This window comes from Capra hircus, chromosome 8, assembly GCF_001704415.2.
Source record: "Capra hircus breed San Clemente chromosome 8, ASM170441v1, whole genome shotgun sequence".
In the NCBI taxonomy this organism is placed as follows: Eukaryota; Metazoa; Chordata; class Mammalia; order Artiodactyla; family Bovidae; genus Capra; species Capra hircus.
The window spans coordinates 36,404,056-36,420,736 of record NC_030815.1 but is presented as its reverse complement, the minus strand read 5'-3'; the positions used below and the strand labels follow the sequence as shown (position 1 = coordinate 36,420,736).

Genomic DNA, 16,681 nt, shown 5'->3' with positions numbered 1-16,681 from the left:
TCTGAATTGAACTTGTCCAATCTCCTTCGTCGGCTGAAGAACCTGGAGCACGTGCAGTTTTAGGGACTTCAGTAACCAAATCAGCAAAGTCAAGTTTCTTTCTCAGTTTGGTATTTTTTTACTCTCTGTCTGGGCTCTAAAATTTGGGTTTTAGATACATCTCTACCATTGAATTTATACAAAGACAAGAAAAAAAAAGCCTCTTAAGCAAATATAGCAAAGTGCTTGTATCTGCTGAATCTAAGTGGCTCTAATACTATTATGAATTAGGTGGCTCTAATACTATTTCATGGTATTTTTCAGAATAACCTTTTTTTTTTTTAAGTAGAGCAGAGATTATCAGATTTATTCACAGAAAAACTATGTAACTTTCCGATAGTTTAATCACAGTGGAAGATGAACAAGCAAAAATTTGCCTCAGAGATGACAGAAAGTCAAATTCCTTCATACAGAGTAATGATGGCACCTAAGCTATGGCTTGTCCAGAGCAAAAGGAAGTAAGACTACATTGAGAATCAGAACAAATCAGCAATATTAGTCTTTATGACAGTGCTACACTGGAAATAAAGTACCTGTTTTTCCTCCAAAACACAAAAATGAAAGAACTTGATGTGGCTTTGCAAGGTAAAAACCAACATATAGTAATGAATGACTCATAACATGTCTGGAGTACTCAACATTTCAAAGAAACATTAGCACTGGGGTTTTTCAATGGACTTCTCATTCCTTTGTGGAGTGAAGGTCTTATGTGAGATACTCACTCTACCCATCTCACGCAGCTTGGTGAGCATCACGACAATGGTGGAGTTGTGTTCCCAGAGCATCCGCCAGAAGTCTTCAGTGGTCTCTGCCAAGGGCCCCTGGGTAGCGATGTAAGCTTTCTGTTGTCTGAATCACAGATAGCATGTTAATCAGAAAATATGCAAAGGCTTCACATTTGATATGTAAATATCAAATCCAGGTAATAAAAATGGAAAATATTAATGCTATTACGATAAATTCCCGTTACGATTATGTAATCAAATAAGAACACTTAAGACATTTTAGGAATTTTGCAAAAGAAATTGCTTTGTTAATATAATGATATATGTCTTTATCACTGTTATTTAAACTTTAGAGCAATGCTAATAGTTCAATTTCATGTCTCATATAAATCACTTAAACAGTTGTGCAGCTTCATTTTGTAGAAATGACTCATACAATCTATGACATTTATATAATTTGGTTCAAAACAATTTCTATATTAACTCCTTCCATATCCAAATGGTTTCTGAAAGAAGAGTGCAGATTATAAATTCCATGATTGCTTCCTCTTACTCCTATCCAGAATAACAAAAAATGAATATCAAGGGACTGAATGCTGACCAATGCAGAAAGAAAACATTTTAAATTGAGATGAAATTCATTCTGGCTGTGAAACTAGGGCACATTTAAATACCAAGAGTTTAGGCTGTCAGGGGAGCAAGAGTATATACCTGTATCCATCAATAAAACTGGCATTGATGTAATCAGATCCTTCTACACCTCGGATAGGCTGCAGGCACACCCTTGTGGATTCATATGGCATAATATTAACAAGGCGATTTTTGAATTTATTACATGGAAGATTGGCACTGATGAATCTTGAGGTGTGAGCTTTAGAGCTGGCTAGACGCTGTTGAACAGAAAAACAACAAAAAAATAAAAATTCAACAAAGATAATTTTAGCCTGTGGTGTAACTGCAGTGAACCCAAGATTTTCTCTTTAGATACAAAGATTCTGTTTATTTTTAACCCGGTCACTCTTCCAACTGCACTGCTTTTCACGTCTACCTAATGACTCCATATAGACAGAGGAAGTTTTAAATATTATGTTCTAAGAATATATTCTCTCAATTTAAATTAGGGTACAAAAGAGCTCAAGGTATTATGAGGAAGCAAAAAATAGAAAAGGGAAAGATGAAGAAAGTGTTTTATAGTCAGACACCCGAGGGAGAAGGTCAAGTGAATCTTGTAACTTTCACCTATTTGAAAGGTTAAGAAAGACAATTCCAGCATGACTTGCTTCTGAACTACCACATCACATCCAATATCATACCTTAAATTCGAGCTCCATTCCTGTGACATTCTCTCCTGTTTCTGTTTGTGTCAGCTTCTGAATGTAGGCATACAAGTTTCTAGCTGGCACTTCGGTATTTCCACAAGTCACTGCCTCCAACAGTGCATCATGGATGAAGATGTACTGGTCTTCTGTTTGAACCATGTAATTCCTCTGGGCTCTCATTAAAGTTACATGGCCATAAATATCTACAGTTTTTTCATGCTTTATTCTTTCTAACATGGCATCTATTACAATGAAACACCCAGTCCGGCCAACTCCCGCACTACAAGGAAAACAAAAAGGGAAAAAAAAAAGAGAGAGAGAGAGAGAGAGAGGGAGAAAAGTACAAATGAATCTATTGAGAAACCAACACATTATAAAATTATTTTGATTATTTTTAATTAACTAGATTTTAAACCCAGTAATTAATTCTACTCAAATAGCTACTGTGATGGTTTTAGAGCATTCTAAACCAAAGGGCAGGGAACAAATTAACAAATAAAATTTGACTGGCTTCAAAATATAGAAATATTTAATCTGTAATTACTATGCTCCTAGATCATGGAACACAAAGTAGTATTATTTTGAAAATATTATGAAAAAGTTGCATTTACGCTTTTTACATTAAAGGTTTTTTAAAAAAAATCTGGTTAAGATCGAACTAGACTTATCTTTTACAACCATTTCAGTCTATTTTAGTTCAGTTTATAAAAAAGGAAAAAAACAAAACTAGTAAATCATTCAACTTGAAACATTTCATAATCTAAAACTCAGCAAGGAAGTTTTAAAACCAACCTAGTGAGAAGTATATAATTAAAACGTTAACATGTTGTCGCATACTCAAAATAGCTAGTGTATTCTCGATGGAAAGACATTCTTAACAAAAAGCAATCACTAGAGAGTGTGGGTGTGTTTCTTGCTTTTACTCCTTTTTCTTCCAGAGTTGAATGTATTTTGGAATTTCAGGTTAAATTCAAGTATTCTAGTGTGGGAAAATAAAAGCTTCAATCTTTGTTACTGGAGAAGCTCTGAGGCATTTTTTTAAACTCTATTACTCATGGACTCATGGGTTGTTTTCCAGTTGGTGGAAACCGATTCAAAGAAGAGGAGGTGAAAGATCAAACAACGCACAGTGACAAGTTCTGCTGCTCCAAGGAGACAATCTAATTCACTGAACTAAATTACAGAGGCAGATGGTGGGAACATTGGCGTTTCCTTGAGTGTGGGAAAGAATACTAACAAAATAACACATCTGTGTCCTGAAATCCAAGGTAAGCCCTTCCTTGTCTCTGTGTCAAGTATGGCTGAATCCAAAATGTTTTTCTTCCAAGCATGGAAGAAACATGGTTAGGAAACATGTAATCAATGGAAATATAAATATATATCAGCACCTTAGACACCAGGCAACAGACAACCTCCTTCATTCACTATGTGCCACTGTTTCCCATCTTTTGTATTTCTTTGTGCTTATTTATTTGTCTATCTATGCACTGATATATCCATCTCTTCATTCAGTGAGCAGTGAAGTACTCTGATAACTAACATATGAGATACAACATTAAAGGTGACTTGGATCCCACCTAGAGCTCATACTATCGATAGAGATAATACTTTATATAACTATTTACAACACAAGAAAAAAAAAAAGATGTGCTGGTTTGTGGGTAATATGTCATTTGAACCTGGTCTTGAAGGACAGGAAGGATGAAGAACTGAGGAGGCTAGAATAACAGAAGAAACAGAATGGGTTTTGCAGTCATTCTACTGACTCTGGGAGCTGCATGTAAAATTTTCATAGACCTAGTGAAGCTCCAGTGTAAGGAACGTACCAAACTTTATATAAATGAGCAAAAGGGTATTTGATTCAATTGCCAAGTGGCTGCAAGTAGTAACTGACCATTTTGTAACATATATTACCTTTATTTAACTGCTGAGCAGTATAGATTGAACCCAGCCTCCTGGGTTTGTAGGAGTCCTATGGTTTGTACACTAACAAACAGTTGGAAATAGGGTATAACCACTATTTTAAAAAAATTTACTTTTTTGTGTTCTGTTAGACACAGAAACTGTCAGTGTCTTAGAGAGCCTCTGGATACTGACTCTAAGACACGCCATTCAGAGTTTAAACCACAAAGTGACATGACATTGAGATGTAATGCAAAAGCTTTCCGGGACAGAGTCGGAGACATGACAGCACATTTCTTAGCACAGAATAACCAGCAGCTTGATGTGTGAGATCCATGGAGATCCATTTTATTTAGTTAGTTTTACCAAAGAAACCAGTAAGATGGTGTTTACCATCACACCCCACCATGTCTCTCCTCCAGGCCCTAGGCAGAGAACCTATTACAACCCATTACAACCACTCTCTGTCCCGGATCCCTTGGTGTCTTCAATACCACCCTGCAGTCTAAGTCACACTGTGTTATTAGTTAGTCTACAAATAATGAGCATATCTTGAGAGCTGGAACAACATTTTCTGTTATCTTTCTCTGCTCTGCACCAAGCATATAGTCAGTGTGCAGTAATGTGTATGGAAAAGTGAACGAATTAGTGATTGGCATGAGAGGCCTTGTGTAACGAGCAGCCCACCCAGGTTTGGTAATAAGACCCCTCAGTCAGTGAAAGAAATCGTACATTTGACACAGGTTCAGAACTGTGCGAGGAATGCCTGAAGACGATTTCACAAAGTGTCCGGTAGGGAAGAGGGAGACAGGAAAAGGCTTTGAGTGGTTTTCTATATCTTGGTCTCCTGATGAGCCAAGGCATTGCAATGAAAAGAAACTAGGTAAGACTTAGCCTGGAAAAGGGAGGCAGCCCCCCTTGTTTGGTAGGTCCTAACATTAAGTAAATCTTTTCCTTTTCCCTGTGTTGTCTTTCTCAACTGTTTTCATCCTAATGGTTCATTGCTTCTAACTAGATACAATATCATGTAGTTCTTCCTAATGGAAGCTATACTGTAAGCCATATAAGTGTAACGATGTATCAAGTCAGATCTAGACAACAGGAATATGTTCTCCAAGTATACATCAGAGGCCATTCCTAATCTCTGAATGACGCATGGTTCTGTATTCTGGCAGAAAGATACTACAGAATCCTACAAAACTGGTAGGGATAACTCCAGATCCTAACAATTTCAACCTCTTCATGGTGGTAATAATGCATTTTTTCAAAAACAAAAATGAAGAGGGAAAATAATAAAACATGTGCCTGTGTCTAACTCATGAGTTGTGGAAAGAAAACAAAACAGGAACAGAGGCTTTGACTTGTGCAAAAGCCATTTTTTCTCCTCTGAACAGAAAATATTGTTAACAGCCCAATCTTGCCGTTTATATGCAAGAGAGGAAGAAAGTGCTCCTTGGAACTTAACATGTTACCTCTTTTCAAAGATGAAGATTTCTTGGAGGTTTTAAATGTTGGAGGTGTCTCTTAGCTTTAAGCAAGACTATGAAGTTCAAAATACTTTTTTCAGATACCAGTGATTGGGTGTCCTTGAGAAAGTCACTTAATCTCTCTTGGGTTTTTTGTTGTTCTAATGTTAATTAACTTGTTAATTATCTAGTAAATTTTAAGACTGCTTTAAACATGTTTGCTTTGCAAACATAAAGGAAGATGCAGTTGCTTTGTAGGTAGAAATTCCATTTAAAGATTCTACCTCCGAAATTGACAACAAGAAACAGGCAATGTTAATACCGGGAAATTTTTTATAGAATCACCATAGGATCATTTGCGATTAGGCTCTCAAAATCTTGCTTTAAACTACTCCCTCTAGCTGTTCTTCCTTTTCTCCCCGATTTCCAATAATAATACCTTATGTTTGAGGAAGTTTGTGCTTTCACATTTATTCTCAAGGTAAATGAGATGGCCGTGAAGGGCCTCTCACCACAGTGCTGGGTGTCCTGGAGGCATGTGACATTATCTGTCAGTTTCCTTTCCCCTTCAGCGATTCGCAACATTCAGGAACTTCTTTGAAGTCATACAGCTAAAGGTAAACGGCCAAATAGGGACTCAAATGCAGGTTCTGAGATGCTGAGCTTTAGCACCACATTTCAATAGGGCATCACCATTTCTGCCATCTGGGTTAAAAATGGATACTTTCTTGTGACCTACCCCTCTGCAATGCTCCTTTGCTATGCTATGCTAAGTCACTTCAGTCGTGTCCGACTCTGTGCGACCCCACAGATGGCAGCCCACCAGGCTCCCCCATCCCTGGGATTCTCCAGGCAAGAATACTGGAGTGGGTTGCCATTTCCTTCTCCAGTGCAGGAAAGTGGAAAGTGAAAGTGAAGTTGCTCAGTTGTGTCTGACCCCATGGACTGCAGCCTACCAGGCTCCTCCATCCATGGGATTTTCCAGGCAAAAGAACTGGAGCGGGGTGCCATTACCTTCTCCAACAATGTTCCTTTAGTAGTGTTTAACTAGCCTTATGAAGGTTTCTTAAAAAGTCTCTCTTCCTTGGTTTCTGTGATGCTAATTGGGGGATTACAGGGAATATCAAATGCTCCTCTTGGGGTTGATGGCAGAAAGGGAGAAGATTTTATAATGATATCAAATACAAAATAGCCTGAAACATGTAGCGTATGAAATTAGTCAAAAAGATCTGATTCGTGTGTATAATGGTTCCATTGTCTCTATGACAGGGTAGAATTTCTCTCAAGTTGGAAACCAAAATCAAAGATCAATCCTAAATGTCATTTTCAGAAATCTATAGGCAGCTCTCAGACTGTGCCTCAGTACATAATGTGTTTTTGTTTTTTCTATTTGACTCCTGTGCTGGCTCTTCTTCCTCTCTGGATTTTTCCATCTGAACTCTTTTCTCTAATTTACATATTTTTGCCAGGCCCCAAAATGTACATAATGTCCCCAAAGTTCTGTCCTCCTTTCTCTCATTCTCCTTCATGGTTCAGCAATAATCTTCAAATAAATGATTCCTAAAGTAATTGCTCTTTCTTTGAGCATAATGGATACCTATATTTCAAACCGTTCTCAGGTTTCTCTAGAAATAAACATATCCCAAGAATCATCAACATCTCTGCTCAGATCTGCTCTTCCCACCGTCATGCTCCTCCTTGTCATTCAGATCTAAAACTGAAGGATCATCTTGAATTATTCTTGCCTTTTGCCCTGCCCAATAACAAATTATAAATTTCTACACATTCAATTTCTACAGTTTTGTTCAACTATCCATCCGTGGTGTGCGGGAGCTGGCAAAACTCAACTGATGAATTCTCAGAAATCCTGCTTAAGCAATTAAATTAAAAATGAAGGTAAACTCAAAATGCATTGCGTCTTAATTATCTTACGTTCATGCTCTTCAGGTGAAAATATTATATAATGGTGTGCAATTGAGTATCTCTCCCAGCTTTTGGATTCAGTGATGTCACATTTATATCCTGGAGTATTTACACCAAGAAAATTGACAAATACTACTGCCTACACCCAACCCACTCCCCACCACCCCGAGCTGGCGGCTACTTATTATCAGCACACAGAGTATCCTAATTCATCCATTCTTACCACCACCCTGGGACAGACAGGAAATGCTCATTACTTTGTTCTTCCATCCACATTTGCTATATTACTCTTTCGTACTGCAGGCTATCATCCCACAGATATCTCCTGAGTGTCTATCCTGTGCTAAGATATCATGGAATTGGCGAACAAAACAAACATGATTCTTCCCTCATGAAGATGACAGTGCAGTGGGGGAATCTGATATTAATAATCATATGAATAAATACATAATTAGAAGTCCCAACAACTGTAATGTGTAGAATCCTGGCAGAGAAACTTTGGGGAAGTGTCATTTAAATTGATATCGTTTATGAACTGGATTGTGTCTCCTCAAAATTCATTTGTTGAAGTTCTAAGCCCCCACTGTGACTATTCAAAACTAGGGTCTTTAGGGAGGTAATTCAGGTTCAATGGGGTCATAGTGCTGGGTCCCTAGTCCAGGAGGACTGGTGACCTTGTAAGAACATAAGAGACTCTGGAGATCTTGCACTCTGCGCACACGCACACAGGGAAGCTTGTGCAGAGACATAGCTAGAAGATCATGTTAAATTACGCCAGGAAGAGAGGGCTCACCAAAACCCAACCCTAACAGCACCTCAGCCTTGTATTTCTGGCCTCCTGAACTGTGAAAAAATAAATTTCTATTATTTGAAGCACCTAGGCTATGTCACTTTATTATGGTGCCCTCGTAAACTAATACGGAGAAGGCAATGGCACCCCACTCCAGTACTCTTGCCTGGAAAATCCCACAGACGGAGGAGCCTGGTGGGCTGCAGTCTATGAGGTCGCTAAGAGTCGGACGACTGAGCGACTTCACTTGCACTTTTCATCTCATGCACTGGAGAAGGAAATGGCAACCCACTCCAGTGTTCTTGCCTGGAGAATCCCAGGGACGGGGGAGCCTGGTGGGCTGCCGTCTATGGGGTTGCACAGAGTTGGACACAACTGAAGCGACTTAGCAGCAGCAGCAGCAGCAGTAAACTAATACACTACCCATAGGATAAGACATGGTTTCCAGAGTGAAGAAGGGTGGGAAAGCTTCCGAAGAGAAAAATAAATCCCAAGAAGAGGCCTTGGAATGGAAAATAGCTTAGAATATTGCAGTAATGGAAAGAAAGCCAGGGTGGCTGGAAGGCAGTGAGGAAAAAAAGACATATTTATTTTTATATTTATTTGTTTTCCATTTTAAGGACTGTTTAATATTTTTATTATATGTATAACTATTAACAGCAATTATTAAAAATAATTGTTTTACTTATTCATAGACTACCTTTATGACATGGCTCATCTAATCTTGAGTTCTTTATTCTGATACAATTATTGGATTGCTAGCATTCATCTTTGCTAGCATTATTTCTGATATCTTCCTGAGAAGTTCTTTATTTGCCTTTACATAGGGCCAACAACTTGGCTATGTGCATGATTACTGGGCTATAATATTATCTGCTCAAACTCTAAATCTATTGCCCCACAGTCTGTCTTTGTATTTTGAAGAAGTAATAGGCCAGTCTTATTTTTGGTCATTCAGTAGCAATTTTACCTCAAATACGGGTGGGTTTTTTCTTTAACGTAGAAGTTCAAAAATATCTGGATGTGATTTAGGCACCAGTCTCATCATTAAATCCACATGGCTCTCAGATAATACTTTTACTTTAAGAGTCACAGCTTTCCTTCAGCTCCAGGAACGTTAGATGTCTTTATAGCTTTACCATCTCTCTGGGTTTTTGCTTACCAGACTCTTCCTCTTCCTTATCGTGTCCTCCTCCTAAGATATATGTGTTGATACCTGCCTTCCCTCAAGACCCATCTCACATTGTGCATCCTTGGTCTGGACTTTGTCCTTGTTTATCTCTATTTGTATCCTTATGACCGTTTTTACCTCTTTATTGGTAACTGCCATACCTTATTTTTGTTTTCTGTTTATTATCTTTATGCAAAGTTGCTAAGCTCCTTGAGGGGAAGAACAACAGCTTCCTTGTCTCTACCGCATTTGACAATTTCTCTTGTCAATTTCTATGCCAGGGAAATCAGAGGCACTCACTTTGAGTTGCAAAATTTTAAAAAACTTAAGTTAAAAAATATTAAGTCTATTTCTGGACTTTCTATGACATGCACAGGAACATTCCCTCAAAGGCCCCTGCTTGGGGATATTCCCTGGATGCATGCATGCATGCTAAGTCACTTCAGTCGTGTCCAGCTCTTTGCGACCCCATGGACTGTAGCCCACCAGGCTCCTCTGTCCATGGGATTCTCTAGGCAAGAATACTGGAGTGGGTTGCCATTGCCTTCTCCAGGGAATCTTTTGATACAGGGATTGACCCTGCTTCTCTTATGTCTCCTGCATTGGCAGGCGGGTTCTTTACCACTAGCGCCAACAATGCATGGGGATATTCCTCGGATACATGCTCACACAGATAAAGGGAGTTCTTGTAATTTGATGAGATGGAAACTGCCTGTGCTTATGTTGTACTCCACTTACTCAGAAATAACAGACTTGAGGCACCAGATTTTTCTTAAGAAGCTGAACGCTGTACATTCAGAGCTTTTAAAAGAATGTCAGTCTACTTTTGTTTGAATTTCCAAGCTCCCACAGCAACACATATTTTACTTCCTTCTCCAATTTACTCCAGTTTTCACCCATCAGTATCTGAGTGCAGTGCACCTTTCAAAATGAAGGATTGTAGTTCTAAAAGCAAATGCATTTTTCTTTGATCCTGAAAAACTTAGCTCCTCATAGCAGCAATAATGACGGAACCCTATTTAGTGCTGTTTGTTTTTCATCATTTCAACAGCTTTCAACCTGAAACATGATAAGAACAGCGAAACTGATAAACCACCCTTATTTTTATCTGTTTTCTGTCAGAGTAGTTGCCAAGCACAAAGACAGATTTTTCTAAATATCTCTGGGAAGAAAAAGAGTGCATAACCCTGTGCTTCAGGCTGAGGCCAGCACAATTTGGTACATTTATTATGTTACAGAAAATTCCAACAAAAAGGGAAGAGGACAGCACTTTTAAATCAAGTCTAGGATTAGGTTGGTCTCTGTTACCACTGGAGTAAAACCAACTTTCTAAGTTACCTTCTAGTGAAGACAGTAATTCCACTAAAGTAAACCAAGCGATTGACAAACTTTTGCCTTGATTAAACAAAAAAAGGTTTCAGAGAGTGATAGACATTCCAGTGTTTACAAGCTGAAAAACTATGCAATCCATTAAACAAGTATGCCTACTAGGAAATTGTTATTACTTCAATATTATCATCCATCCAGTTACAACATTTGTTTTCAATTTCTAAAAACATGATTGAGTTAGTCCCACGAGTTGAAATATGCTTAATGTCCCGTGATGCGATACAGTAGTAATGTGCAAAAGGAAAACATTAAGAGGCATGAGGGGGCTATTTTGTACTAAAATCATTCTGGGTATGTGCTTAAAAGTTGGCTTTCCTGATTAATCTGGTGGAGTTGTAATGCTGACCCTTTACTGATACTTCAATGATCTGGCAAAGAAAGAACAGAACTAGAAGATTTTACAGATCAGTCAGTTGGGTGCAAAGACAGTGAAATATGATGCAGAAACCATGGTGAGCATTTTGTACAGATATCAGCTTGTGCTTTGATTGGATATTATAGTTCATCTATAACAAGAATGGCATTTATGAACTGCAAGACTGTTTATTAAAAAAGGAATCTAATAGAATGGGTTTTATGACTGAGTTTTATAAGATTAATGAGATGACTCTCCTGATGAAACTGTGATGTGATCCTGATATGGCTGCCATTTTGAAACTCTTTCTTTTCTGACAAAAATTAACTTTTAACTTAGTATACAGCTGTACTTGACCATCTCTAGAGTATTTAGGACTTTGTACAAAAATAGACATATAACCATTTTATTTTTTACATCCTCTGGCATCTTTTGTACCTTGAGTGACAGAGAAATTATATAGATCCCTTATATATAAGTATTCATCTGACTAATCAGTTTTTATATATTATTATGAACTAAAATGTAAAAAATATGTTTCAACAAATTGTCAGTGAAATGCAGTAGAATGTATCTATGCTGTTAAGAGTTGTTTGGGAGGGAACTTTTCAGTGTTCATAAAAATTTAAAATTGCACCTATCCCTTGACACAGCACTTCCAGACAACTTTCATGAAGATATATGTACACGTATGCACAGAGAGGTACTTACAAGGTGGCTCAGTGGTAAAGAATCCACCTGCCGTGCATGAGATGCAGGTTCAATCCCTGGGTCGGGAAGATACCTGGATAAGGAAATGATAACCCACTCCAGTGTCTTGCCTGGGAAATCTCAGAGGAGCCTGGCAGGGCCACGGGGTCACAGATTCAGACATGACTTCGACTAAACTACAATGCACAGAGAATGTTAGAAAGGGATCTTTGCTTCAGCATTATTTGAGACAGCAAAGTACTGTAGCTAGGAAACAGTTAAGTAAACTATGGCATATAAATATTGAGAATACTATGCAGCAGTTTAAAGAATGAAGTAAATCCATGTAATGACCCCTTCAAAAAAACTAAATATTTTGCAGAGCAATATACATATCATGATAACATATTTTTTTTACAAGTCCACACAATACAATTAAGCATATTTTATATGCATACTTAGTAACCTCTTAATGAAGCATGGAACTGGTGATAAAGGTGGTAAGGAAGATTTTCACTTCAGTTGAAATGCATGATTTTTTTTAAAGCAAGGACAATATATTAATAATCAGTAATAATGGAATTAAAAAGAAATTTAATGTAATAGATTTTAAAAGTTACCATTATAAAAATAATCAGTTAATTATTGAAAAATCAGTTAATAGTTGAGGACTCAAAGAAGTAGAGAGAGAAAGTGAAATCTTATTCACTCTAGCTTGGGAATACTGCCCAGACATGGATTCTCAGGCGACGATAGGGTGATACTGGGCCTTTGCAGCCTGGACTTGATCCTGCCATCATGTGCTGGCCTTTATGGAGTGGATTCCAGAAAGAAGACAGACAGCATAGAGAGGAGAATGCTTACAGACTAAGCAGAGAACTGATCTGACAAGGATCCTAGTTCAGCATATTGAGAGGTCAGTACCCATCATATTTCCTCAGGGCATTTAATTTCTCCAGATGGGTGAAGGGGGATTTCTTAAAGTGAATTAAGCCTGTAAAAAACAAAATCCATGTGGGCCTAATCTGACTACCCCTCCCCCCCTGCTCCCCGCGCTGCAACATACTGACTCATACAAAAATCCTCCAGAGACTTTTCTGTATAATCTTGGCTCTGTCCCAGCATTATCTGCTGAATACATTCCTTATTATTCTTAAAATGTGATGCTCAAGATAAAGTAGAAGGCTAATATATTTATATAAAGAACACCTGAATATGTCATGGCAGGTTTTATTTTACAGACGGATAGAGGAGGCCATTGGGCAGAGATAAAACAGACCCAGCTGGCCCTTACTGGTAGCTGACTTGAATCTGAATGAGGTCAATTGGACGATGCTATGGAATTATGAGGAACTATATCATTTTCACTGAAATTTTCTTTGTAAATAACCATATCAGTTCAATCCATATTCTAAATTTTGTTTAAAATGACACAAAATTATCCACATCTTGAGTGGATACAGCCATTAACCAGCCCTGCCAGATAAAACTACACAGGCTGCGTGCTGCAATTCAGTAGCAATAGAAGAGCTACTGAAAGATATTTGAAAATTACTGAAACTTTAGAAACTTTATTTCAATTGTTTTGCCAAGTGTATCTGTGTTTTCCCACAAGGGCAAGATTCAGGGAATTCTGTTTTGGTGTTTTTCTTTTTTAAAATGCAATTATCTTCATACAAACATAAATGATCCAATGGTTTTCAAGGCTCTAATCAGAGGTCACAGACTGATAGCTATGTTTTATTTAGTCCTTTGTTCACTTCAAACAAGCTGCTGTAAGGCAGTGAGAATCACAATTCAAATACAGTTTACCGGCTGCCAGGGTCTGCTTCACTTGTTTTTATCATATCACTCCACAGAAGCCCAGCAGGCCTTTGCATTGGTGTTCCCCACCTGATCTTCTTAAACTCTGAATTAATGCATCAATACTGCTCACTGCCTCTCTGATTCCTCTACCTACTTAGATTTTTGAAAGAGGAAACTGAGAACCTATGCTGGGTTAGGAATTTGACCAAGTAATGCAGATGTTTGGAAGAAAAGCTATGACCAACCTAGGCAGCATATTGAAAAGCAGAGACATTACTTTGCTGACAAAGGTTCATATGGTTAAAGCTATGGTTTTTCCAGTAGTCATGTACAGATGTGAGAGTTCAACTCTCATAAAGCTGAGTGCTGAAGAATTGATGCTTTTGAACTGTGGTGTTGGAGAAGACTCTTGAGGGTCCCGTCAACAGCAAGAAAATCAAACCAGTCAATCCTAAAGGAAATCAGCTTTGAATATTCATTGAAGGATTGATGCTGAAGCTGAAGCTCCAATACTTTGGCCTCCAGATGCAAAGAACTGACTCACTGGAAAAGATCCTGATGCTGGGAAAGACTGAAGGCAGGAGAAGGGGGTGACAGACGAGATGGCTGGATGGCATCACCAACTTGATGGACATGAGTTTGAGCAAGCTCTGGGAGTTGGTGATGGACAAGGAAGCCTGGTGTGCTGCAGTCCATGGGGCTACAAAGAGTCAGACATGAGTGAGCAATGGAACTGAAACTGAAATGTGGCTGTTACTAGCAGAGCAAAGACCTGGGTCTCTGTCTACTCGTCCCAAACTCATGCTTTCACCAATGGGATTTTATTGAAAACAAGGTTATAGTTTTCCTTCGAGCTCCCTGGATAAACCCAAGGACCGTGATTCCATCAATTTAGGCCACAACAATGTTGGTTCTAAAAGGGCCTATGTTGTGCCTATAACTGTCCTTTATTAATAAAACATAAGCTCTCCCGCGCTATTCAACTACCCAAAGAGAAAGGAATTAAGTGGCTTTCAAGCATTGTCAAGATAGATCTTCATGTACCTGACTATGTACTAACTAGTTAGATTGATGACATCTCTGTTTGAGACAGATGGATGAAATACTTTCATTAAGTATAGTCTTCATAGATGATAACTAATTAATTAATGAAAACCAGTATTAAGTGTATTTAGGAGGCCATAATGGTCATGTTTGAGGATGGGAGTAGAAAGGAGAGGCTTGCCTCTTATTCAGGGTAATAGTAGAAGATGGAAAACAGACACAAGACAGGGACACCAAAGAGATGAAAGGTAATATTCATTAACTCAATAAATTCAGAGAGATCCCTCTTCTGTGTATTAAGATCTCAATCACCATGTGATGTATCCCTAGGCATTTAGGCATTATATGTCTATCCAAGTAACCTGTACACATACCTAGGCAGTATTAAAACATATATTCCTGGGCTTTGCCCCCAGAAATTCTAATTCAGTAAGTGTGGAGTAGAACTCAAGATTGTCCATTTCCAACAAGCTCCAAAGTAATGCTGATAGGCTGGTTCATGGGCCATACCTTGTGTAACAATGCTCCAGAGGTACTCCTCTTCCAATATTTTTATAAGTAAACGAGGGCCAAAAGATGTATTAAATATACTGCTACTAATTATCTATGCATGAGTGTATGTATGTGTGTTCATATACATAATTTCTTTAAAAAAATCTTGAACTCCATTCTTAATAATTTTTTTAACCTAATTGACTTAAAACTTCAGTGCAAATGGGGGAACACAAAGTCTGCTTTCAAAAATGTACATCTGCTTTCAAAAAATGTACAGTTTCCCTTTTTTTTAAAGGCCAAATACTTTACTATTTCCAGATACCTGCAAATGTATGAAATTATCTTGTAATAAAACTCGGATGCCAGAAGCCCACCTTGCAAGTTTTCTTAGAAAAAAAAAGAAGAAATCAGATACCAGGTAATAAGACCCAAAAGAATCTCTTCCAAAGACAGAAAGAAAAATATCCAAGCAATAGAACCCTGATTGGAAAGACACACTACAAAGAGAACTATTTTTAAGCCTCCTTTTATGACCGGGGGCACAGCAAAATAGTTTGAAATAGAAAGTGTTCATGCTGATTACATGAAATCAAAATACACACTGTTCAAAGGCAGCCAACATTTAGAAAAATTTGCAGCTTCATTTACGCAGTGAATTTCAGTGTTCTTTCAGTCTGGGAATATTTTAAAATACCTTGCAGGTACAGCTGGGAAAATTCAGTGATACCCCTGTCCAGATATCAGCTATTTGGTTATAAAAATATTTTCACATTTCCTGCAGATGTCTAGATTCCTTTCTTTGCTAGTAATTTTAATTCAGAACTCATTATTGACAACTGTTTGTTCTGATAGAACCTAATTGCTCTCGTACTAGACTCAGCTGTGAGCAGACTGATTTCTTTTTCCCTTATAGTGTATATTACATATAAACACAGGCAGGAATAAAATAACCAATTAACTAAATACGTGCACGTAAAATGAAGCATTGAGAGTACTGATCAAGTAATATCTCTAACTGCAACATAGGTCAAAGGAAATTATAGCATTTACAATTTAGAGTATTAAATATAATTATATAGAAATATTCACAAGCATTCAAATATAGGGATGATGAGTGGCAGCATCTGAAAATTTATCCTTTTATTAAAGAAACTTATAAATTACTACATTTGAGTAACTGACAGGGCATTTAATGTACTGAAGGATTATCTCAGGGATATCTATCTATCAGACTCTCTACACAGAACTAAGAAGCCTGCCATAACCAGCGCCCATCCTGAGGAATCAAACGTGCTGTGAGATCACTTTTGTTGGCGTTCAGTCGCTAAGTCACATCCAACTCTTGGCAACCCCATGGACTGTAGTACAGCCCACCAGGCTCCTCTGTCTATGGGGTTTTCCAGGCAAGAATACTGGAGTGGGTTGCCATTCCTTACTCCAAGGGATCTTCCCAACCTGCATCTGTGCATCTCCTGCATTGGCAGGCAGATTCTTTACCACTGAGCTACCAGGGAAGCTGCTGTGGAGATAATCCTATTTCTGCAGGGGAGAGTTTCTGGGAACAACC

General features: G+C 38.1%; 1 protein-coding gene across 34 annotated transcripts in view; it reads right to left on the bottom strand.

Moving 5' to 3' along the window:
• PTPRD (protein tyrosine phosphatase, receptor type D) overlaps positions 1–16,681 on the bottom strand; it is a 573,002-nt gene that overhangs the window by 12,388 nt on the left and 543,933 nt on the right. For all 34 annotated transcript variants that reach the window (XM_018051970.1, XM_018051972.1, XM_018051971.1 and 31 more), the window contains 3 exons: positions 2,078–2,363; positions 1,476–1,654; positions 762–888 (listed from right to left, as the gene is read on the bottom strand). In XM_018051970.1, coding sequence (XP_017907459.1) covers positions 762–888; positions 1,476–1,654; positions 2,078–2,363 — 592 coding nt within the window. The remainder of the gene's footprint in view (positions 1–761; positions 889–1,475; positions 1,655–2,077; positions 2,364–16,681) is intronic.